This window comes from Aegilops tauschii, chromosome 7 (assembly GCF_002575655.3).
Source record: "Aegilops tauschii subsp. strangulata cultivar AL8/78 chromosome 7, Aet v6.0, whole genome shotgun sequence".
In the NCBI taxonomy this organism is placed as follows: domain Eukaryota; kingdom Viridiplantae; phylum Streptophyta; class Magnoliopsida; order Poales; family Poaceae; genus Aegilops; species Aegilops tauschii.
This window is the reverse complement of record NC_053041.3, coordinates 602,501,859-602,526,637: the sequence shown is the minus strand read 5'-3', so window position 1 is coordinate 602,526,637 and position 24,779 is coordinate 602,501,859. Positions and strand designations below refer to the sequence as shown.

The 24,779-nt window shown below is 55.2% G+C and overlaps 1 protein-coding gene across 1 annotated transcript; it reads right to left on the bottom strand.

The window, feature by feature from the left end:
* Positions 1–21,087: 21,087 nt before the first annotated feature.
* On the bottom strand, positions 21,088–24,393 carry LOC109731987 (uncharacterized). The gene is made up of 3 exons (XM_020291172.1): positions 23,249–24,393; positions 22,792–23,146; positions 21,088–21,168 (listed from the first exon to the last, which is right to left on the bottom strand). The coding sequence occupies exons 1-3, from the start codon at positions 24,391–24,393 to the stop codon at positions 21,088–21,090; spliced, it is 1,581 nt and encodes a 526-aa protein (XP_020146761.1).
* Between the last annotated feature and the right edge of the window lie 386 nt (positions 24,394–24,779).

Here is a 24,779-nt window from a genome sequence, read left to right as displayed (position 1 = left end):
TTGCAACTGGTTTTAGAAGTATTGCTTGTTTTCCAATTTATGCTGGTTTTTGATATTTTATGCCAATTAAGTGTATTACTTGTGATGATGCTGCTGCTGTTGTACTACTTGTGATGATGCTGCTGCTGTACTACTTGTGATGCTGCTGCTACTTGTGATATTGTTAAGTGATGCTGCTGCTACTTGTGATCTTCTGAAATGACCCCTTTCTCCTGAAATGTTGATTAATTTCCGTTTCGGTTGAGAATGGGGCACTCCTAGGTCAAGAAAATTAGCAAAGGTCATGCCCAATTTTCTTGACCTAGAAGGTGCCCGATTCTCAACCGAAACAAAAATTAATCAGCATGTATCTTGACATCAACCAATAGTAGTGATCTAGTGCTTTAGTGGTTGGATTAGTTTAGTATTTTTTCACACACTCAGACACCCTTGCTTGCCATGTGTGTGAGAGAGATAGTGAGAGGAGACAAGAAGAAGGGGGTTAGGAAGATGTTGCCTGCTCATCAAAGCTAACCATCTCCCCCTTTTCACCCCTTTTCCTTTCTCTTTTGTGGGTTGCAAGGAAGCTACTGGTTCCATCCCACAACACCTAGCAACAACACACTAACAGGTTCCATCCCAAAACACCTAGGCAATATCACAAACATCTCTCAATTGTTCCTTGACACTAACCATCTTTTTGGCGACATTCCTCGAGAATTAGGTTATTTGGTCAACTTAGAGATCTTGTTCCTTGACAATAACCAAATTTTTGACCAATTTTTTTTCCTATTTAGAGCGAAACATGGCCCACAACGATGAGGCTGGCGGTTCGGGCGGCAAGCGATTCTGGGAGCTGTCCCAGGAGATGGAGGAAGAACCTCACCGCTATGAGGACGCCGCGGAAGACACCGATCCTGACTACACAACCCCTAGTGGCGTCGGGGATGACACCACTGATGGTGCCGCCGAGGATGCCACCACTGATGATGGCGGCGGGCGCACAGATGGCAGCCAACCGAAGAGGCAACGGAAGGACCGGCGCCCGAACGTGCTCGGCACCGTCAAGGAGGAATTTACTGAAGTGAACTCCGATGGGCATCCAACGGCGCCCAAACATGTAGTCAAGGGGTACTCGGTTCAGCTCGGGTGCATTCTCCGGAGCACCGTCTCGATCAACACCGAGAACCTAAGGCATAAGGACCGAGGGAATTTGCGCTGCCTCCTCTTCACGAAGCTGCACGAACGATACAAGTTCCCCAATGAGTTTGCAAACACACGCCTCTCAGGGAATAAAGTGAACAGTGCCGCCCTCACGAGGATGAGCACGGCCCTGTCTACATGGAGAAGCACGATGAAGGCAACGATTGAAAAAGGTGATAGTTATGAGAAGATCAAGGCGAAATATCCTTTGATGAGCGAAGATGACTACAAGGAGTTCAAGATCAAGTGCGAGAGCAGCGCAACCTCCGAATCAAGTCAGTGGGGGAAAGAAATGCGGCAGTTGAACTTAGGGGTCCACCAACTCGGTCCCGGCGGTTATAGAGTGGTGGAGCCTATATGGGACAAGGAGGACGCGGAGCGTGCCGAGCAAGGCCTACCGCCCCGCTTCGAGAAATTCCCTGACAAGCAGACCAGGAACTTTGTCAGGGCCCGGTACAAGGAGGACCCGGTAACAAAGGAGCTTACCATGGATCCGAAGACCAAGGCGCTTGAGAAAGTTCTGGTAAGGAATACACCCTCGCGTAATTAGCTACATATATGGTTGCATTCTAGTTAATGAAGCCAAATTTCTAAATGGTTCACATTCCTTCCGCAGGAGGCTGAAAGCAGTAGCGCGGGGTCATCTCAGAGCTCCCCTTTTGACACCCCTTTAAATAGGGCGTTGAACGTAATGAAAAACAAGGATAAGCTCAGTAAGCCGTCGTCAGCTGGTCATGTGGCCCGCAAAGGCTTGTCCAGAAAATGGTCGTCATACTATACCGCTGGTGGGCGAAAGGAGAAAAAGACCAGCTCGGAAAGCCAGTCGCGCGAGGTTCAAGAACTCAAGGCACAAGTGGCGCGGATTCCGGAGATTGTCCAAGAGCAAGTGCAACAACAACTGGGAACGACGCTCACCGCCATTGTGCCTACCTTGATTCAGGGGCTGACGAAGTGGATTGCGGGCGGCCAACAGGGGCCTCCCCCGGTTCCCAGCTTCACGGCCAGCAACTCGCACAACGCGCAGGCGGCGCCATTGGTGTCTCCGGCGGAGGCGGTATTCGTGTCTCCGGCGCTGGCACGGGCATTGGAGCTTAATGCACCTGGGTGTACGCCGGCCGGCACCTCGCCAGCAAGCGGCCCCTCCATCAGTTGCACGCGCACGCCCGCCGTTGGCGGTGCCTCGACATTAGCCGAGCTCGACGGCATCACGGTAACTAAGTCTCTCGGCCGATGACTTCATCTCCTTGCCTTTGACTGGGCATCCCTGACGCCCTACATGTTTTGGCAGGGCGCCACCGATGTTCCTTGCACTCTCCTGCACTTCGTGGGCGGCGAGTTGGTCGATGTCGCCAAGGGCAGAATCGTTCAACCGGGCAACCGCGTGTTCCACGGTAATCCGATGCCACCCACCTTCTATAGGGTTGAACTGGTTTGGGTACTGCCAGGCTGCGACGAGTTGTTACCTCCGATTCGACCCGCTGGGGCCGACGAAGATGATGTGATGACCCTCAGCGCCTGTGTAAGCTGGCCCCTGCTTTGGCCGAAGAGCCAGATTCGTTTGGGGGCGGGGGACACCACCCCACAGACAAGACCGCCAGTCGTGCCAGCGCCAAGCCATGGCAAGAACGCCGCAACGCTACCAGACCTGCCGGACATCCCTATGGCACAGGATCCGAACATGCATATGGCACAGGATCCGGACGACGACGACAACGACGACGGTACATTTACCAACGTCGATAAGTACTTTGCCGAACATGGGTACGGTGACGAGTTCTGCGGGCCTCCTTCTCAAGAACCCAACCCTCAAAAAGACGACCGCGATCTAGCTGGTACGGCGGAGAAAACCAATTGCAACAGGCGTCGTCTGGCGTTCAGTTCTCAGGAGATGCCTCCAGCTGCCGCCTTCACCGAGCCTCAGATAGCTGAGGTCCCAAATATTATCAGCCCCAACACGCTCAAGAAGGCGGTCTGTGAGCAGAACTCGATCCCATTACAGCAGATCAAGAAGAAGGGACGGAAACGAAAGACTAACAAGGGCGCCAGTGCGAGCCAACCGGCACCGAGTACGATCCGTGCTCAGGACGGACCACCTTCACCTAAGGATATCTCGAGGAGGGTGCATGTGGCGGGTAGGCCGATGCTACCGACAAATATGCTCAATGTTGCAACCGGTGCTATGCGGAGTCTGCATGACAGTGTTCTTTCTTTGGAGAAGCGGCGTCTCAGAGAGGATGATGTGGCATACCCGGTTTTCGTGGCCAAGGTGCCAGAGGTCAAGGGCTTTGTGGATAACGCCGTCGGGGGTACGATCGTCCTGCGATTTGATGACATCTTTGCTATGCTTAACCTTCATCCACTGCACTACACCTTCGTTCGGCTGTTTTCGCTGAGTATGGAGATGCGGATCATTAGAGACAAGACCCCGGACATTGTGATAGTCGACCCCTTCTACATGCGTGCCAAGATCTTGGGCAGCGCTGGGGACCGGCAAGTCGCGAGTTCACACCTCGAAGGCGTCATTCTGGCAAACCCAGATAAGGATAACTTCCTCGTGCCTTACTTTCCCGAGTAAGTCATCTCCTAACCGCCTCGTAACATATGATTTCTTAGATTTCGATCGTTCTTTTTTTCTAACATTCCGTGTTCTGTGCAGTGACACACATTGCACACTCATCCTCTTAAGCCCGAAATATTCCATGGCCACGTATCTCGACCCGGACCGTGACTCCAAGATAGACTACACAAATATCAAGAAAGTTCTTGATGATGCTCTCCCCGGCTACGCCGCATCTGGAGGCACCTTTAAGAGGCAAGTTCGTACACTACTAGAAAAAGGCTTACTAGTGGCGCACCAGTTTTGCCTACTAATGGCGCACTACTGGTGCGCCACTAGCACCACGCCACTAGAATATTTTAGTAATGGCGCACCACAGGTGCGCCATTAGTATCTGGTATACTAATGGTGCACCACGGGTGCGCCATTAGTATCCCAAAGGTGCGCCATTAGTAACTGGTATACTAATGGCGCACCAGATGGAAGTGCGCCATTAGTAACATTAAAAAAAACATTTTTTCTTAATCTCAGGTCACTATTTCACATATGAGATATCCAACACATATATACACAACAAGCATCCATATAACCATCATATCCAACACACAAGTTTCATCATATATACATACATAGCCAACACATAGTTCCATCGTTACATATTACAAAAGTTTCACATTGTTCATCCAACACCGTTATCCATCCAACACCATATTACAAAAGTTTCACATAGTTCAGTTCTCATTGTTCTTCTCCTTCTCCTTCCTCAGCCTGATGCGCCAAGAGCGGCGAGGCGGTGGAGCAGCTGTGGGATGTAGTCTTCTACCACAATTGGCGTGGTCATGTCGCCCAGCTGTGGGATCGCCGGCGCCACCACCGGTGCGTGGTTATTGTCAGGCACCACTACCATCGCGAGGCCACCTTCAGGCAGGACGGGCACGACCATCGCTAGGTCATCCTCAGCCACCACCATCTCTTGCCCATGGTCAGCCACCACCATCTCTTGCCCATGGTCAGCCACCACCATCTCTTGCCCTTGGTCAGCCACCACCAGCGCTAGGTCATCCTCAGCCTGATGCCCATCGTCATCCTGCAGCTCCTCATGCCCACTCTGCTCCTCTTCTCCCCCACTCCAGTCCGGATCATCCTTCTTGCTGTCTTTGCTGCTGCCAGAATCGCTCCTGCTTTCGCTAAAGCCAGAATCGCTGCTGCTTTGGCTGTAGCCAGTGTCGCTGCTGCTGCTCCCATTGCCTATCCAAATGCAACAATGGCCGTTAACAATCGATGTGAGACAAAGCGAAATGTAGAGGAATAAGAAGAGGCAGAACGCACTGGCATGTTCGTCGTCAGCGTAGGGCATGCGACACATAGTCGTGTTGAAAACCTTCACGATGAGCATTGTGGCGTCATCGTCGTACCTGAAGAGAAGAAAGTACCCGGTCCGCGGGTCGTAGGCACTGTAGAACTTGTCCCAGCCACGGCACAGGTACATGTGGCCCTCCTCGATCACCAACTCCACGTCCCACAGCCTGCGAACCCCGCCGCCGGCCTGTCGGAGCTTCACATTATGTGGCGGATCTTCACCCAGCATGTTCATAAAAGTGTCAGGCAGCCTCTGCAATTTGGGACAAGGAGTGATGTAGCAAACAACAGAGTTATCATAATGAGATGGGTGAAGGGGAGATCTCTCGTTTTATATACCTGCCTCGTGGCTGATACTGAAGTCCCAAGTATGACACTGAAGAACTCGAAAGCATCCAACTCGTACTCCGGTGAGGCAGAGCGGCGGTGGCTGCTTCCCCCCATCTCTGATAAGCAGCAGAAGAGACAAATTCAAGTTAGCAATAGATTCAAGTGAATGTATCTTTTAGTGCAAAGCCACAACTTAGCAATAGATTCAAAGTTAACGATTGGCACCTAGAAAAGCATTTCAACATCTTCACAGATTTTACTAGCTACAATACATTCAAAAAATAAATGATATACAGTTTGTATCTCTTTGCAATGAACACACTCTAGGGGTTTTGCCATCCCCCTTTTCCTTAGATTGTCACAAGTCATGATTTTGTTCTGGGAGAACATCCAAATGAAACCTTATACCCTAGGGGGCAATTTAATACTCCATACTACAGGAAGATACAAAGGTTGCATCCATTGAGCTCCAGCTGCAGCTGCAGCTGAGGTATCCATGAGCCATCATGCCAGCTAGCCAGGAAATAAACTTTACTTTCCAAAGGAAAAAAAATACAATGCATATATAGATAGATGAGCATGTTCAGTTTACAAGAATGAATATAAACAAGCAAAGAATGCATGCATGCATATCAAGAGTTGGCATCTACAGGTTCTCCAAAATGAGTAGAAAGGGAGCATGCTGACATCTATACAAGCCAATAATGATTTACTACTCAATGGAACAGGGTAAGATAAACACCAGTCAATAAATTTACTACATCAAAAGGAGTAAAACTCAACAATGCAGCACTATCTCTGAACCTAACCTTTGTTTAGTATGGGTATGACAAATCAATGAGTTGGTCATCACAATGTTTGTACTGCTGTAAATTCAGAGATAGTCCACAGGTTTTCATTCTTCTTCTTCTTACTGTCAAAATTTTCATTCTTCTTCTTACTGTCAAAATTCAGAGTAAATTCTAGCCTTATTTGTACTGCTTGTGCTTGTAGTAGTAAGATTCAGGAGTAGGAGATCACAAAAGTATAGTCCACAGGTAACTCCAAGTTTCTGAATTTTCAGTAAATTTTCTGTAAGAAAAGAACTAAAAGAAAAGAAATCCTAGGGTTAAAAAATCTGGAGCAAGTCCTAGCAGAACCACAAAATGTTCATCTACTCCTAGGATGTCATGTTCATAATTCTAGTTCATGTCCTAGGATGTGCTATTCATAATTGTTAATCCAAACAGCAGATACACAAGCACTGGATTTTACAAATGTCCAAACAGTGTCATATCTGAAATGTATGATTTTCAGTAGCAGAGATTCAGAGTCATTAGTTTTGAGTGTACATCGTGAAAAACCTAGAGGACGCCGGCGGGGAGAGAAACCTAGGGGGAAGGAGGGGAGGAGAGAGGAGGAATCACCTAGAGGACGCCGGCGTCGAGGAGGCTGCGGGCGGCGATCCGGAGGAAGGGGCCCGTGATGTCGTCGGCGTCCTTGGCCGCCTTCTTGACCTTCCGAGCAGAAGAAGGCACGGGTGGTGAGAGGAGGAGGAGGAGGAGAAGCTAGGGGGATGGGGGAAGGGAGGGAGGGGACGTACGTGCTGGGGCGGGGCGGCGAAGGAGCGGCGGGCGCGGGGGCAGCGGCGCGAGGGAGCTACAGTGGTGGGGGGCGGCGGGGGTGGAGTCCGGTGGCGGTCGGGGCGGCGGCGTCGAGGCAGCGCAAGACCACAGCGGCGGACGACGTGCAGGCGCGGCGGACGGAGGGGGCGGAGCAAGGGGGCGGCAGCGTACGGTTGGGGTCGAGGAGTGGGGGATCTGGCGAGCGAGGGAGGGAGGGAGGCGACAGTGCAAGGGGAACAAGCGATTCTAATGGCGCACCTCCCTTGGTGCGCCATAAGTACGTCGATTCTAATGGCGCACCTCCCCCTGGTGCGCCATTAGAATTTTGTTTTACTTACTAGCCCGACTGGTCAGGTTATATTCCACCTAACCCTATCTCCATCAGAACACGCCCATTAGCCCGACTGGTCAGCACGCAGCACACACACTAGGAGGTCCTGGGTTCGATTCCCAGGCTCCCCAATTTTTGTTTTTATGCATTTAAAATGCTGTTTGATATTTATTTGTGTTTAAATATGTTCAAACTTGTTTAAATCATAACAGTAATATATTTTTATAAAAACAGTAATGATTTTTTAAAAAATATCATCAAATTTGTTATTTGAAAATATAATCAAATTTGTTTTTTTTGCAATTTAGTTGCATTCATTTGTGACGGTGGAGCGGGCCGGGGAGGGTGCGGGGGGTCGTCGGCGGCGGTGGAGCGGGCCGGGAGGGTGCGGTGGGTCGTCGGCGGCGGTGGAGCAGGGGAGCTAGGGTGCGGTGGGTCGTCGGCGGCGGTGGAGCGGGGGAGGGTGCGGTGGGTCGTCGGCGCCGGTGGAGCAGGGGAAGGGTGCGGTGGGTCGTCGGCGGCGGTTGGAGCGGGGGAGGGTGCGGGGGGTCGGCGGCGGCGGCCGGTGGAGCGGGGGGTGCTTGGCGGCGAGGGGACCAGATCTGGCGAGGTGGGATAGCGATCGAGATGGAGGGGGATCGAGATAAAAGTGTCCATGAAATATACACTAATGGCGCACGGGGGAGCAGTGCGCCATTACTAGACTAGTAATGGCGCACTGCCCTAGGTGCGCCATTAGTAGTTTTGCAAAAAAGTAAAAATAAAAAATATATTTTAGTGGCGCACTATGTTGCTGGTGCGCCATTACTAGTTACAACTAGTAATGGCGCACTATGTCCTGGTGCGCCATTAGTATGTCTGGCAAAATAAAATAAAATAAAATTTGTTACTAATGGCGCACCGCATGTCTGGTGCGCCATTAGTGTTTTTCACACTAATGGCGCACCACATGTCTGGTGCGCTATTAGTGGCCATTCCATCTATAGCCCTTTTCCTAGTAGTGGTAGGTACGGCAGGCACGTGTTCACCCACAATACGACGTTCCCCTGCGTCAAGCAGCCGCCTGGCGGTCAGAAGGATGCCTACTACGCCCTCCATCACATGCGGGCGATCGTGCGGGACCATAATCACCTTCTGCTACCAAATAATCTCAAAGATTGGGCCGCAAGCTTGTGGGCAATCCAGGACGCGGACATCCGACAAGAATTCTTTCGCATCCAGTCGTAGTTTGCAGAAATCATCCATCAAGATGTCCTTCGTACCTCGGGGCAGTTCTACCTCAAATTTCAACCGTCCAACAGCGAGATAGACACAACGCTACAAATGCAGGCTGACAACGCCCGCGACTTCATGACCATCACGACAGACGGCGGCTTCATCCACGCTCCGGTCCCATGAGTCGAGTCGAAAGTTGTGATGCTATGTGTAGTTCTGAAACATTCATTAGCTCATGTTGTAATTAAACTGTAGTGAACTTGTATGTCTCTTTGGTTTGGACAGTCGTTCAACTTAGATGTAATCGATGCTATTTGTTAGTAGGACCATGAATCGTGCTATGGATGTCTTGCTTTTCTCTTCCGATCCTTTTTTTGCATACTTATATATTGCTTATGTATTGTCTGTTGTTTGGCTAGTGCATAGAGATGCCGTCGTATGTCGTGTACAAGGGTAAGGTTCCCGGATTCTACGACGACTGGGAGGAGTGTAGGAGACAGGTTCACCATTTCAGCGGTAACAGTTACAAAGGGTACACCACTAGGGCGGAGGCGGAATCTAGATACGCGCGCTATCTAGCGGGAGAGAGGAGGGAGCGTTGGAGGAACCAGATGAAGACCAGTTTCATCGCGATGATGCTCATCGTGATGACCGCATCTCTCTTCTATGTGATGGTAGTTTAGATGATCGATATCGACTTGTAATGTGAAGACAAACTCGCTACTCGCGGTCTCGAGACTTGTAATGTTCTATCTTCGTTCGGTCTTTTGAATTCGGAGACTAATATGATGAATTGTATTCGGAGACTAATCTTCTATTGTATTCGATGAATCTGCTGTTGCTGTGTCCTGCTGCTTATTTTCTGTCCAATAATATATTTTGTAATCTGTGCAAAAATCAGAGAAGAAAAATAATAATAATCCCTAATATACATACTAATGGCGCATCACGCCAACGTGCGCCATTAGTATGCCAAAGGATACTAATGGCGCATCCCAGAGCAGTGCGCCATTAGTATGCCAGAGGGTACTAATGGCGCATCACCCAGCAGTGCGCCATTAGTATGCCGAAGGATACCAATGGCGCATCACACTGCAGTGCACCATTAGTATGGCAAAGCACATGGGTATATATGGCCCCCTGGGAGGCATACTAATGGCGCACCGTGGCCTATACTAATGGCGCACTGCCCGGTGCGCCATTAGAGTACCAGATACTAATGGCGCACCAGCGGTGCGCCATTAGTAAAAATTACTAGTGGCGTGATGCTAGTGGCGCACCAGTAGTGCGCCATTAGTAGGCAAAATCGGTGCGCCACTAGTAAGCCTTTTTCTAGTAGTGGAGCATTTGATTATGGTTAATAGTTTACTGCTAAATAAATCAATAAACTTAGACATCCGTGTTAAACACCAAAGTGAGTGCAATGACAGCCAAGAAAAACCTGGTATGAGAGTAGATGGTTACAAGAGCACTAGAAATAACAGAATTTCATGATGTGGCTCTAGTGAAAACTGGCAGCTCACTTTTGTTATATGCTATAAACAATCATGCTATTAGGATTTGGTAATCTAAGGGCGCACACCAGCAAGAGCAGAGAAGTAGCATATCACTGGTGTAATGGAAGTTTGTGGCCTAATGCCTTGCAACCAGACACATTTCCATAACTAGCAGCCCCAGCATATCACTGGTGTAATGTTTTCCTTGTGCAGCAACGAAGGAAGCTAGAGCAGAGCAGAGAAGACCTTGGTTGTGCGGCAGCGTCAAGGTGACTTCCTCGTCCAGCACGTCGTGGCCTTCCCTCGAGATAGGCCTGCGCGTAGGCCTGCGGAGGCGCCGTTGCGGCGGGGGTCTGGGTCGGAGGGGACGCGGTGGTGGGCGGCGGGTCCTGCAGCGGAGCAGAGCAGAGCAGAGCAGACTAGCTGCTGGAGCAAGCAGGTTAGCTGCTGGAGCAAGCAGGAGGAGTAGATGCGGGGAATTGGAAGAGCGGGTGGAGGTGCATAAGGGGACTCGGCGGAAGGCCTCGTCGATCTCGTCGGCGGTGAGGCCCTTGTTCTGGAGGAAGGAGCGGTAGGTAGACGACGGCGGAGCCCCTGACCTTGGGGTGGGAGAGGAACTTGATGGCGGAGCCCCTGACCTTGCGGTGGGGAGGACCGGGCGGCCGGGCGGGGCGGCCGGGCGAGGGCCTCACCTCAAACGGGACGGAGATGGTGGGGGCAGAAGGGCTCGTCGCCGCCGGGGGGAGGGTCGGAGCGGGGGAGGCGGCGGGGGCGCGGGGGCGGCGGCGGCGCAGTACGGGTCGGGGCAGTGGGTGGGTCGGGGCAGCTGTGGGCGGGTGAGAGAGATGGGAAAGATATAAATTTTTTTAGTGGGGGAAAGGTTTAGCAATGGCGCACCCCCGAGCGGTGCGCCATTAGAATTTTTTTTTATTGCAATGGCGCACCCCGAGCGGTGCGCCATTAGGAATCTTTTTTTTGTATAGCAATGGCGCATCGCAGAGAGGTGCGCCATTGGTAATCTTTTTTTTGAATAGCAATGGCGCATCCCAGAGAGGTGCGCCATTAGTAATCTTTTTTTTTGTATAGCAATGGCGCTCGGGGATGGGGGGATGGAGGGGGAACCGAGCGAGGAGACAGGGGAGGATGCGGGGGGTCACCGGCGGCGGTCGAGCGGGGAGGGTGCAGGGGGTCGGCGGCGGCGGTGGAGCGGGGGAGGGTGCGGTGGGTGCTCGGCGGCGGTGGAGTGGGGAAGGGTATGCGGGGGGTCGGCGGCGGTGGTGGAGCGGGGGAGGGTGCGGTGGGTGCTCGGCGGCGGTGGAGCGGGGAAGGGTGCGGGGGGTCGGCGGCGGCGGTGGAGCGGGGGAGGGTGGGGGTGCTCGGCGGCGAGGGGGATCTGGCGAGGGGGGATAGCGATCGAGATGGAGGGGATCAAGATCGAGTGTCCTCATGAATATTCAATATTTTTTCATATAGAACATGAAAAAATATCATCAAATTTGAAAAAATATTCATGAATTCGAAAAGTGCCGATGAAATTTAAAAATATTCATGAGTTCAAAAAATATTAACAAATTCAATAATTTTTGTGAGTTAGAAATTCAATACCATAATAAACATAAATAAATATTCATGAGGACACCAGAACAGAAGAAATATCATTTCAATATGTCGAAATACAATCGAGAAATAAAGGCTACAATTTAAATACAATCGATCTTAGCTAGCTATCTGTTCACAATCTTCTTGCCCTTATTTTTCGTAGATGGAGTTCTTCTCTTGAACGGATGTCCTTTAGGTAGGGTGGTCCTGCTTCTTCTTGTGGTGTATGCCGGTACTTCATCGTCATCGTCATGTTCCATCTTCGGGTCGCCGTACTTGTCGAAGTCTTGCTCATTGGCGACTCCATCCATTCCGATGATCTTCCTTTTGCCTCTCCTCACGAAAACACGACTGGGCTTTGACGGGTCGGTAATGAAGAAGCATTGGTCCACTTGGGAAGCCAGTACCCATGGCTCATTTTTCGCGGTGACGTTTCCGCCCGCAGTATTGGATTTGGCTTCGGGTATAACCATGGTGGTGAAATACCGGTCTTCTTTTAGGACACTCTTGGCCCATCTGACACGGAACACCGGGACCTTCTCTCCAGCGTAGCTCAGCTCCCAGATCTCCTCGATCTTTCCGTAGTATCTGTCCTTGTCGTTACCGGTGTAGGATTCCATCGTTACCCCGGAGTTCTGATAACCATCGCTCTTCATGTCCTTTCCCTCGGTGTAGAATGTGTAGCCGTTGATATCATACGCCTCATACATCATCTGGTTGTGCTCGGCGCCCTGTGACAAGGCGAATATGAGTTGTTCTTCCATGGAAGAATCCGCATGTAAAGGGTACGACAAAAGCTTCTGCTTGAACCAACGCGTGAAACATGAGTTGTGCTCTTTGATTATATCTCCGTCCGTCCTCTGTTGGCCTCGGTCATTGTACGTCTTCTCAATAAAGGTTTTGTGCTCTACCACCCAAGGATCGACCTCATCTATGTGTTGTAGCGCGACTAGGTTTGCTCTTTCAAATTCGGCGAGTCGACCCTCGAAGTCGACATGCATTTAGCGGCGACCCTCACGGTGACCCCATCCAGCGAGCCTGCCGAGGTGCCTATTGACGGGCAGACCAACGGGGTTCTCGATGCCTAGATAATTCGTGCAGTAGGAGATGCACTCTTCGGTCAGAAAGCCCCTGGCTATGCTTCCCTCTGGACGTGACATGTTGCGAACGTATCCTTTGATGACACCATTCATCCTTTCGAACGGCATCATGCCGTGCAGGAACGTCGGCCCGAGTTGGATGATATCCTCCACGATATGGACCAGCAAATGCACCATAACGTCGAAGAATGCGGGCGCGAAGTACATCTCAAGCTCGCATAGTATCACCACGATCTCTTCCTATAGCCTTTTGAGTTGCCTCACGCCAACCGACTTCCGAGAGATGACGTCGAAAAAGTTGCATAGGCCAAATAGTGTTTCACGGACGTGCGCGTCCATGATCCCACGGATTGCAACTGGAAGTATCTGCGTCATTAGCACGTGACAGTCGTGAGACTTCATCCCGCTGAACTTCTGCTTCGCTGAGTCTAGGTATCTGCTTATCTTCCCCGCGTAACCGTAAGGAAGTTTTACTCCTACGAGGCAGGTGAAAAACTGATTGATCTCCTCCTAACTTAGAGTGAAGCACGCGGGAGGGAAGTCATTTCCAGTCTTCTTGGCCTTTTTGCCTTTGCGACGACTTTCCGTGTCCTGCTTCGCCTCATCATCATCATCATTAGCGTGAAGCTCCTCCCTGATGCCCATTGATTTCAAGTCTACCCTTGCTTTCGGCCCATCTTTGGTCCTCTCTGGCATGTTGAGCAGGGTACCAAGCAGACTCTCGCACACGTTCTTCGTGATATGCATGACATCAAGGCTGTGAGGCACACGGTGGATCTTCCAGTACGACAAGTCCCAGAAAACAGACCTCGTTTTCCATACCTTCAGCAGCGGCTCTTGCGCCTTTCGCTTCTTTCCCGGCTCTGGCGCCTTTTGCTTCTTTCCCGGCAGTGGGCAATCTTTCCAATTTTTCAACAGCTCGTCTATTTCCTCGCCGCTCCTCGTACGCGGGCGTCTTCGGGTTTCGGTTTCACCATCGAACAGATCCTTGCGTTTCCTCCATGAGTCATCGTCGCGAAGCCACCTTCGATGTCCCATGAACATGGTTTTCGAAGACCCTGGATCTCTATCTAGCTGGCGATACGTTGTGTCATCCATGCACCTGACGCATCCAGAAAATCCGTGCACCACCTGCCCCGCAACATATCCGTAACCGAGATAGTCGTGCACCGTCGTGAGCAGTGTGGCTCTCATAGGGAAATATTCTTTCTCTGCGGCGTCCCACGTATTGGCTGGCGTTTTCCACAGCGTGTCTAGCTCCTCTTTCAGCAGCCCCAGATACAGATTGATGTCGTTCCCTGGTTGTTTCGGCCCTTCAATTAGCATACTCATGTGAATGTACTTCCTCTTCATGCACAACCAGGGGGGAAGGTTGTACATCCACACAAACACAGGCCAGGTGCTATGTGTGCTTCTCTGGCTGCCAAAAGGATTGACTCCATTGGTGCTCGCGCCCAGCACGATGTTCCTTCGATCGTTCCCAAATTCTGGGTGTTCGATGTTCAACGCATGCCACTGGCTACCATCCTTAGCGTGACTCAGCATCTTGTCTTTTTTATTTATCTCCGGATCATTTGCGTCATCTTCTCGCTTCTTCTCCTCCCTATCCGCGTGCCAACGCAAGAGCTTTGCTACCTTAGGGTCCGCGAAATACCGCTACAGACCAGGAGTGATCGGAAAGTACCACACCACTTTTCGAGGAGCTTTCTTCCTCTTCTTGTATCGAGTGACGCCACACACCGGACATATGGTAGACTCCGCGTGCTCGTCCCGATAAATGATGCAATTGTTCATGCACACATGGTATTTCACGTGCGATAAATCCAGAGGACACACGATTTTCTTCGCCTCCTCGAAACTGGTCGGGCACTTGTTCCCCATTGGAAGACGTTCGTGCCAGAATGACATGTTCTCGTCGAACCATGCGTCGGTCATTTTGTGCTTTACCTTCATCTCCAGAGCCATGAGCGTTACTTTCAGGCGGGTATCCTCGGGCCTGCATCCTTCATACAATGGAGTAACCGCGTCTATCTCAAGTTGATCAAGCTTGGCTTTCTCTCGGGCGACAGCTCTTGCGTTATCTGTCTGCTTGAGAAGCAGCTCTTGAATATGAGGGTCCTGCACCCAGCCCATCGATGGTCCATCGTCGTCTGCTCCGCCATATTCATCTTCATGATCATGCCCTTCGTCCGCTCCGACATCTTCCTCATCATATGTCCGGCATCTTCTACATGATGAATGTGTACTGCATCTACTTCGTGATCATGTCCTGGAGATTCTTCGTCTTCTCGCCCGCCCTCGCCGCGGTTGTCTTGCTGCCCTTCCTCATTTCTTGCCGGCCGGCCCCCATGGACGACTTCATAATCATCTTCATCACCTTGGCACCCATGGCCATCCATGAAACCACGCAAGAGCAGGTGGTCCCGCACCTGTACGGAATCCGGGTCCATAAGGCTCCTCAGCTTGCATCTTCGACACGGACATCTTGTCTCCGTCTCGTTCTTTTGAAGCATCTCGGCCTTCGCGGAGCTCAAACACCTATTCACGATGCCTTCGGTCATCGTGTGGACCATGGTCACCTGCGGGGTAGAGCAAAACGATATTTTAGAATCAAGAAAAAATTTGGCATGACTTTGCCTAAAAATAGGACCAAAAAGAATGGATAGTGCCAAAATTCTCGCCGAAACGGAAATGAATCAACATTCCGGCAAAATATTGGCAACTATCGCATTTCAAATACCGGTACCTGCAAACACAAACACATATGCAACACCACAAACATACATAGATCTAGCTAGGCCATAAAAAGTGCATGTGCACGTTGTTGCAGGGAGAAAAAAGTAGATCTACAACATAAAGAAAGCTTTCCCCTTGCTTACCTATCAAAAAAGGTAATTTAACCACTTAATTTGGATGAATCTATGGTGCAAATGAGGTGAGGAGGAGGAAGCAGCCGAGACAAGCTTGGAGGAGGAGGTGGAGAGAATGAAGTGGGGAAAGTGAGTGTGTAGGTGGCTGTCCAAAGTATCTAGCTGGTCCCAGGTTACTAATGGCGCACCACCAACAAATGCGCCATTAGTAACCCTGGTTACTAATGGCGCACCAGCTGGCGGTGCGCCATTAGTAGTTTTGCAAAAAAAATGACAGTAGTGGCGCACGGGGTGACTGGTGCGCCATTACTAGTTAAAACTAGTAATGGCGCACTGTGCCAAGGTGCGCCGTTAGTATTTTTGGAAAAAGGAAAAAAAAATTAGTAGTGGCGCACCATGGTTGCGGTGCGCCATTAGTGTGATAGACACTAATGGCACACCAGCACACGGTGCGCCATTAGTATTTTTGAAAAAAAGAAAAAAAATGTTAGTAGTGGTGCACGATTATTGTGGTGCGCCATTAGTGTCTATCACACTAATGGCGCACCAGCACACGGTGCGCCACTCCTATATAGTAGTGGCGCACCGCATGTCTGGTGCGCCATTAGTGTGCATATTGTCTATAGCCCTTTTCCTAGTAGTGGTTGCCACGCCAGCCCTGGTTAGCAGGTAGGTGGGGGGCACTGTTGCCTCGTCCGGCTAACCAAAGGCATGGGCGGGGCATTGTGGCTTCGGTCATCAGTTGGTGGAGACCCGTCCCATCGTACGGCCGGGATGGGACGGGCGCTGACCCTTGGCCGGGTTTGGAGAGCACGCTAAGGGCGGTGCTGGCTTGTTAGAGAAGTCTTGAGCTTGGTTGTTAGGGCCGAGTCGAGGAGTCCGGCCGGGTTGCAGATCCTGCTGGGTCGCGGGACCTGGCCAGGTCGAGCGACCTGGCTAAGGGCGAGCCGGATCGAGGGGCGATGCTGGCCCCGTTATTTTTAAAAGGATCCAGGTTCCGTTGCCTGCCTGGGGTTCATCCCCCTGACAGTAGTCCCCGAAGCTGTGAAGGTCCGTCGTCTTCAGATGGGAGGGCCTCCGTAGTTCCCCCCCCCTTGCAGAGGCGGATTTTGGTGAGCGCCGGCTTCCGGAAGCCGGATCATGGCATCCTGCCCGCGGCGGGAACCGAGGAGTTCGACGAATCTAGGGCAATCTTTCGTGCTTCGCGCTGTCGCCACGTGGCGCCTGGGAGCCGGAGGGGCCTGACAGGCCACGCGCGTGACGGCACTGGGCGACGGCCCGGGCGGGGGCTGCCCCTGCGCGCCCTTGGCCCATGCGCGCGGATTTATTGCGGCGTCCAAGGGTCGGTTGCTATTCCCCAAGCAGTTACTGCGCGCGTACGTGCGCACTTATTGCGGGGAAGTGGGAGGGGCGAGCGCAAATGATCCCACTTCCCCACGTTTCAAACCGTAGCTTATAAATTGGGGGTGAAAGGGGCGGCGGAGATCATTCACGCTCGCGCCCCCTGCCTCTTCATCCTCTCTCTGCTTCCGACGACCGCCGCTAGTCGCGACGCCCGCTGTCTTGAGAAGAGCTTTCTCGCCATCTTCTTCCTTTGCTCCTCCCTCTTCCCCCGTGCTCGGGTCGATGGCGCTGCCGTCAGGATCGTGGATGGGTTCCACCGTCACCCTCGACGACATCGCCTACCTCTGCGACACCAGGTGCTTGCCGAGGGCGGAGGAGGTCGAGGTGCGCCTCCCGCAGGGCGAGCGGGAGCCGCGGCCCGAGGTCTCGGAGCGGGTGGTCTTCCTGCTGCACTTCAAGCGCGGGTTTGGGCTTCCCGCGAGCGGCTTCTTCCGCGACTTTCTGGAGTTATTTGGGCTCCAGCCCCACCATCTTGGCGCCGGCGCCATCGTGCAGCTGTCTGGCTTCGTCACTCTCTGCGAGGGGTACCTGGGGGCCGAACGTTCGATCGACCTCTGGGTACACTTCTCCTCCTTGAAGCAGCAGCGGCCGAATCCCGGGGAGATGTCCGAGTGCGGGGCGGCCGTCATCTCCAAGCGGTCGGGCGACGACTGCCCGAAGGTGCCGCTGGAGGATTCTGCCAAGAAATGGCAGAATTCTTTCTTCTACGTCCGCAACATCGGCGAGAACTGCATCAACCTCCCGCCGTTCATCAACTCGCCGCCGTGGGGGAAGCAGAACTGGGGGTATTACCCCAAGCGCCTGTCGCAGGAGGTGCTCAACCTGTGCGAGCGGGTGTCGGTGATGAAGGAGCAGGAGAGGCTCATCGGCACCGACCTCATCGTCGCCTTTATCTCCTGGGGGGCGCTGCTGCTGCAGCAACGCAGTCATCTCATCGGTCAGATGACCGGCCTCCAAGATCCCAACCGCATGGCGAACACGCGGTTGGCGGCGGACCAAGTTGCGCACCGGGTTAATGACATCTCCAAGGCCAACTTGGGGGTGAACTGGGAGTTCGGGAAGGCCCCGTACAGCCGTTCGGACCCGGCACCGCTGGTGAGTCCCTAGTCCTCGTACTTCGCTGTTGCTTATCATCTCGTTCGTCCCGACGCGACGCGCAAGGTGCTTCTGAATGCCATCCAGCATCCTTACGACCGGGCGCGGTCGCAGGTGGTGCGGGTCGCGTCGGAGGAGCCCGAGGCCCATGGCGGAGGGTAGGCGGCGGCGGCCGATATGGGCGCAGGGCGATGAGTAGGTGAGTCTTGTTTGTGTTGCTTGAGTCGCCGGTTATGGGACGACTTTGGGGATGCTGACCCGAGTCGTTGATGCAGCGGCGCCGGGTGGAGGAGGCGGCGGCGCGGCCGGAGCCGGGTCATCTCGGGGGGTGGCGACAGCACGGTGCCCGCGCGGGAAGGACAGCGTCCCCCCACGGGCCCCAACCGCGAAGCGCGCGGTGGACCCGGCTGGGGGTGCCAAAACGCCCGCCAAGAGGAGGCGCGGCGCTGCACAGGACAGGGCGGAAAGGCCCGCCGTCCCGGTGGTACCATGGTAAGTAACTCTTTTTGCTCGAGCCGAGTTGCTGAGTGGCTCCGCTCGACTCGGCGTGATTGTTTCTTGTCTTGTGCATCAGGTCACCGATCTCGCTGGCGCTGGCGGCGGCGGATGCCGCGTCCGCCGAGGGCGCCGTGTTCCGGAGGAGCCGATCCGGCACCGTTGACCGGGACGACGAGGAGGCGCCGGTGGACCCGGACCTTGGTCGGGACCCGGCCAACGCCGAGGGCCTGGCCTGGCGGGACCGGAACGGGGCCCAGGCGGAGCTGGAGGCGGCGTCGACCCAGGCTTGGGTCAGCGCAGCGACGGCGTGGGCGCAAGCCGGCGAGGGGCCGGCATGGCCGGAGATGCCGGTGGGGACGGTGGTGGCGACGACGGTCTTCGTGCCGGCGTCGGACAGGGAGCACGGCCAAGGCGGCCGTGTGGATGTGATGGACCTCGACCGGGAGGTCGTGGTTGTCGGGGATGACACCCCACCGCGGACCGACGTGGTCGAGCGGGAGGGGGCCGATGGGGGCGGCGGCGACGCCGTCTTGGAGGACGCGGCGCGGGCGGCGCCGGAGGAGGCGGCTCGGGCGCCGGCGAGCGAGGCGCCGCCGGTGGTGGAGGCTCAAGGCGCTCTGCCCACTGAGCCGGCGTTGGCGCCGGAGAGGGCGCCGGCTTCGCGGGAGGCGGCCGGCGGAGAGCACGCCCTAGTGCTCAGGTCCGGAGGGCGCCGGGTCACCGAGCCACGACCTTCGCGGAGCTCGACCGGCGAGGTCTTCTTCGGTCCTCCGACCCAGGAGGAGGCGGCGATGGCCGCCGTGACCCGCCGCCTGCGGGGGCGGATGGACCGGATCCAGGCCTTCGCCCAGGCTGAGGTTGAGGCGACGCAGGAGCTGGAGCGCGTCGTGTTCGTAAGTCTTCGTTTGCGCTCTGCTTTTATTTTCATTGCTTTTTCCATTGTGGGGGCGCGCCAGCGCACCCACTGGATGTAGCCCCCGAGATTCGGGCCAACTACGCAGCAGTTGGGTCGAATCTTATCTTGCTGTCAAGGAGGTGGAGCAACTGGACTCCTACCGAGTCAATGTCTTCAACCGGCTCCTCGAGATGTATCGGCGTCTCAAGGAGAGGCTCGCCGCCAAGGAGGTGGAGCTCCGCGTCACGGCAGGTACTTTTTCTTCATGCTCTTTTCTAGTGGGGGCGCGCTAGCGCACCCACTGGGTGTAGCCCCTGAGATTCAGGCCAACTGCGTAGCAGTTGGGTCGAATCAAAAAATAGTACTTTATTGCTGAGTTTTTCTTCTGCAGCCGAGGTGCTGTCTTGGAGGACCCGGCTGATCCGGGCCAGTTTTCATTATGACCGGCTAGTCGCAGACGTCGGCCGGCTCAGGGCCGAGGTGGAGAAAGAGAAGGCGGAGGCGAAGGGAGCCCGACAGGCGCTCGACGAAGCCAGCCGGCTGCAGGAGCAGCTGGCGGGCAACAAGAGCCGCCTCGAGGCCAAGGTCTTGGAGGCGCAGCAGGCCCTTGCTGAGGCGGACCAGCAATGCCGCAAGCTGGCCAACGACAAGGGGTAGCTCCAGGCCGAGGTGGAGCGCCTGAAGGCGCTGGTGGCTACGGCAGAGGAGTCCCGGCAGGGGGAGATCCGGCTCCGCGAGGAGGCCGTGAAGGCGGCCGAGGACAAGGACGTCGAGCTAAAGGCAGCCCTTGCCAAGGTTGCCGGGAGAAGGTGCTGGAGGAGCGTGACCGCACTATTGCCCGGGAGCGGTTGGGTACGTTGCTCGAAGCGCAGCACCTGGAAGAGTCCTTCTCCAGTAAGTGCTTTTCTTGAATTTTTTCATTGCTGGGTTGGGACTCCAGCTCTTCTTCCTTCATAACTTTCTTCTGACTTGCTTTTCTTCTTGGCAGGGGCCTTCCCGGAGAAGCGCCAGCTGGCGGAGGAGGCGGTCCGCTTTCAGCGCGTACCGCAAGGGATCGTCAGCTCTGGGTTGGACCCGCGGGTGGCCTGGACCTTCCTGGAGATCGTCGCAACTGCCGAGGCCCGTTTGCAAGTACTGAGCGAACGGATGGGGCGGCTTTCTGAGGCCGGCGCGGCGATGACGGCGGCCCATTGGCCGGGTTCCGTTGCGCCGAGTAGCTTCAAGCGGCTGGCGCGCTGGTTGGAGGCGGGTCCGGAGCGGCTCCATGACGGGCGAGTCTCCGCCGCCCGTGCTGGCGCCGAGATGGCGCTCCGGTTCGTGATGTCTTGGCATTCAGACTTGTCGCTGGACGCGCTGATGGGCCAGCGAGCCGGCTCGGAGAGCCAGCTGTAGGCGGAAGCTGGCCGGATCGCTGCTCGGGCCAGCTATATCACCGGGTTCGCCTTCCACGACGAGTTCGGCCGGAGCGAGCGGAAGACAGCGGAGTCGTGCCTGCTAACGACTACGGCCTGCTTCTGGATGACCCGGAGGGCAGTTCTTAGGAGACGGGCTTCTACCGCGACGCGGACGCCGGGGAGGAAGATATCGGCACCTCAGCGGACCCGGGAGCTGCGCGATCCGGCGATGGGGACGCCTGAATTTTTAACTTATCACAGATTTCTATTAGGTAGCAGGTCCACCCACCCACTGGGGGTTGACTGGGTGTAATGAACTCTGGCCCTGGGCCTGTTTTAAATTTATGATGCATGAGCTGCGTGAATGTCTTCGCCTTTGCTTTTCATTTTTGGATCCGTTTTCCTGCAACCTTCCCCCCTTCGGGTTCCCCCCCCCCCCCCCGGAGTCAGACGGCCAGGGCTCTGGTCCGTGAAAAGGGGTTCGACCTTTGAGAGGAGCGTTCAGTACTTAGGCTTTCGAAACGTTGAGCGTGAGCGAAAAACCCACTGGTCTGGCTGGCGACAATCCGGCAGGGCCGGGTTGGCGAGCAGCCGGTCGTGCGATAACTTGAAACGGTGAGACCGGGTCGAGCGATCCGGCGGTATGTAGAAACTTCATGGGTGCCGACGCCTTTGCTTTTCGTTTTTAGAGCCGTTTTTTGTAACTCTCCCCCTTTGGGATCCCCCCCCCCGCGAGTATGACGGCCAGGGCTTTGGTCCGTGACAAGGGGCTCGGCCTTTGAGAGGAGCGTTCAATACTTAGTCTTTCAAAACGTTGAGCGCGAGCGAAACACCCACTGGGCCGGCTGGCGGCAATCCGGCAGGGCCGGGTTGGCGAGCAGCTAGTCGTGCAGCAATTTATAGTGGCGGGGCCGGGTTGGGCGACCCGGTGGTTTTTTACTTAGCGCTCGTGGCGCGCTAGTGCGTTGGACTCATGTGCTTGCTAGCCGACAGCCGGAGCCGGATCTGCGGCTTAGGGCGAAGCCAGAGGTTTACGGCGATCCAACGCGTTTGAGAACCGCTAAGGAAAAACGACGGGTGGCCAAGCCGGCCAGCCCCCGAGCCCCCGGGTTGAGCGAGTCGACCCGATGGCCGGGTTTGGCCTAATATTAAAGCGCTGCACAAATGTAGGAGACACAATAGCTTGGTCGCAGAAAGGGCAGCCCCCGAGCGTCGTTCGGGGACCCCATAGTTTCAGATAGTTACAAAAGGCAGCGATACATACGTGCAGTCGGCTAGCAGTAAAACGGACGGAGGAGCTCCACGTTCCATGGCCGGGTTGTTTCTTCGCCAACGGTATCCCTCTTGCGCTTGTTTGTCTTGCGGGCGTTGATGAGGTAGTACGCGTTGCGGCCGCATAAGGCCTTGCTGACGATGAAGGGGCCCTCCCATGGGGAGGACAGCTTGTGTTGGCCAGTCTGCTCTTGGACGAGTCGGAGGACGAGGTGTCCCTCTCGGAAAGCGAGGGGCTTGATCTTCTTGCTGTGGTAATGCCTCAGGCCTTGCTAGTAGATGGCTGAGCGACTGAGCGCTAGGAGACGTGCTTCTTCGAGCAGGTCGACGCCGTCTTCGCGGGCTTCTTTTGCTTCGGCTTCTATGTACATGGTGACACGCGGCGAGTCGAACTCGACGTCGGTTGGGATGACGGCTTCTGCTCCGTAGACGAGGAAGAATGGGGTGAACCCGGTCGACCTGCTTGGCATGGTGCGGAGACTCCAGAGGACGGCCGGCAACTCGTCAAGCCAGCTGCCGGGTGACCGGACAATTGGCTCGACGAGTCGCGGCATGATGCCGGATAGGATGAGACCGTTGGCTCGCTCGACCTGGCCGTTGGACTGCGGGTGTGCAACGGAAGCCAGGTCGAGGCGGATGCCGGAGACGGAGCAGTACTGCGCGAGCGCGACCTTGGCGAAGTTGGTGCCATTGTCTGTGATGATGCTGTTTGGCATGCCGTAGCGCACCGCGATGTCCGTGATAAATCGGACGGCCGTCGGGCCTTCCAGCTTCTTGATTGGCCTTGCCTCGATCCACTTGGTGAACTTGTCCACTGCCACCAGAAGATGCGTCATGCCGCCTCGAGCGGTCTTGAAAGGCCCTACAATGTCGAGTCCCCAGACCGCGAAGGGCCAGACGATCGGGATGGTCCGGAGTGCCGACGCCGGTTGGTGATTGCGCTTGCTGAAGCATTGGCATCCTTCACACTTAAGGACAAGCGACTCTGCGTCTTCGAGGGCTGTGGGCCAGTAGAACCCATGGCGGAAAGCCTTGGCCACCAGGGACCGCGAGGCGGCGTGGTGCCCACACTCGCCCTGGTGTTGCTCGACGCAGCGTTGTAATACGCCGGTGGAGCTGCATTTGACGAGCTCGTTGTTGATGATGCTGTAGACGGACGCCCGGTGCTGCACTTGTCGGGCTTCGGTCTCGTCCATGGGAAGGACCCCGTTTTCCAGGAACTCTGAGATGGGCAGGGCCCAGGATGGTGCCGCGACCCCGGCGAGGACGGCCATCACGACGGGTTCCGGGGTGGCAGCCCTGGAGCCAGGTTCAGCGGCCCCAGGGCCGGGTTGAGGTGTGGCTGGGTTGGTTGGAGCAGTCCCCGGGCAGGGTTGAGGCGCGGCTGGGTCGGTTGGAGCAGTCCCCGGGCCGGGTTCAGGCGCGTCCGGGTCGGTCGGAGCAGTCCCCGGGCCGGGTCGAGGCGCGGCCGGGTCGTGCGGGACATGGATGGACTCGGAGTCCGGAGATGGCTTGATGGACGGTTTATGCAGATGCTCGAGGGAGACGCCGGATGAAATGGACTGCCGGGATGAGGCGATCTTGGCGAGCCTGCCGGCCGCTTCGTTTTCTGCGCGCGGGACATGGAGGAACTCGCAGCCCGCGAAGAATCCGGACAGCTTCTGGACAAGGAAGCGGTAGCTCGCCATGTTGGAGTCGTGAGCGTCCCACTCGCCGAAGCTCTGCTGCACCACTAGGTCCGAGTCGCCGTAGCACAGGATATGCCGGATGCCGAGTTCCTTGTCAAGCCGGAGGCCATGCACAAGGGCTTCATATTCGGCGACGTTGTTGGAGGCGGCGAAGTGAATCTGCTGCGCGTATCTGAGCCGTTTGCCCATGGGGGAGGACAGTACGATGTCGGCCCCCAGGCCGAGTCGCATCTTCGAGCCGTCGGAGTGCATGCGCCAGTGCGTCGAGTCCGGCGGCGGCGACAGGTACTGGGTCTCGGTCCAGTCGACGAGGAAGTCGGCCAGGGCCTGAGACTTAATCGTGGTGCGGGGCTCGTAGAGGATGGTGTGGCCGGCTAGCTCGAGTGCCCACTTGGCGACCCGGCCGGAGGCATCCCGGCACCCGATGATCTCGCCGAGATGGGTGACATGCTCTTGGAAGTACTGCTTGAGTTTCTTGGCGGTGAAGTACACGCCATAACACATTTTCTGGTAGTGCGGGTAGTTCTGCTTCGAGGCGGAGAGCACCTCGCTCAGGTAGTAGACGGGACGCTGGACGGGTAGGACCTTGTCCTTCTCTAGTCGCTCGACCACCATCACCGTGCTGACCGTACGCGAGGTCGCGGCGATATAGAGCAACAGCGGCTCCTTCTCGGCCGGTGTGGCCAGGACTGGTGCGGTGGAGAGCATGCGCTTGAGATCCCGGAAAGCTTCGTCCGCCTAGTCGTTCCACTCGAACGGCGTCGTCTTCTTCATTAGCTGATACAGGGGCAAGGCCCTCTCACCCAGCCGGCTAAGAAACCGGCTGACCGAGGCCAAGCAGCCGGTGAACTTCTGGACATCGCGCAGCCGAGCCGGCTTGCGCATGCGCT

Excerpts from the sequence above, each read along its gene's own strand:
- LOC109731987 (XM_020291172.1), bottom strand. The coding sequence starts at position 24,393 with ATGTGTTATGGCGTGTACTTCACCGCCAAGAAACTCAAGCAGTACTTC. Across the intron at positions 23,147-23,248 it reads GGGCACCACGCCGCCTCGCG|CAAGCGCAATCACCAACCGG; the intron begins GTCCCTGGTGGC and ends CCAATGCTTCAG. Across the intron at positions 21,169-22,791 it reads ACCCGCAGTCCAACGGCCAG|GCGTCCCCATCGCCGGATCG; the intron begins GTCGAGCGAGCC and ends TTAAAAATTCAG.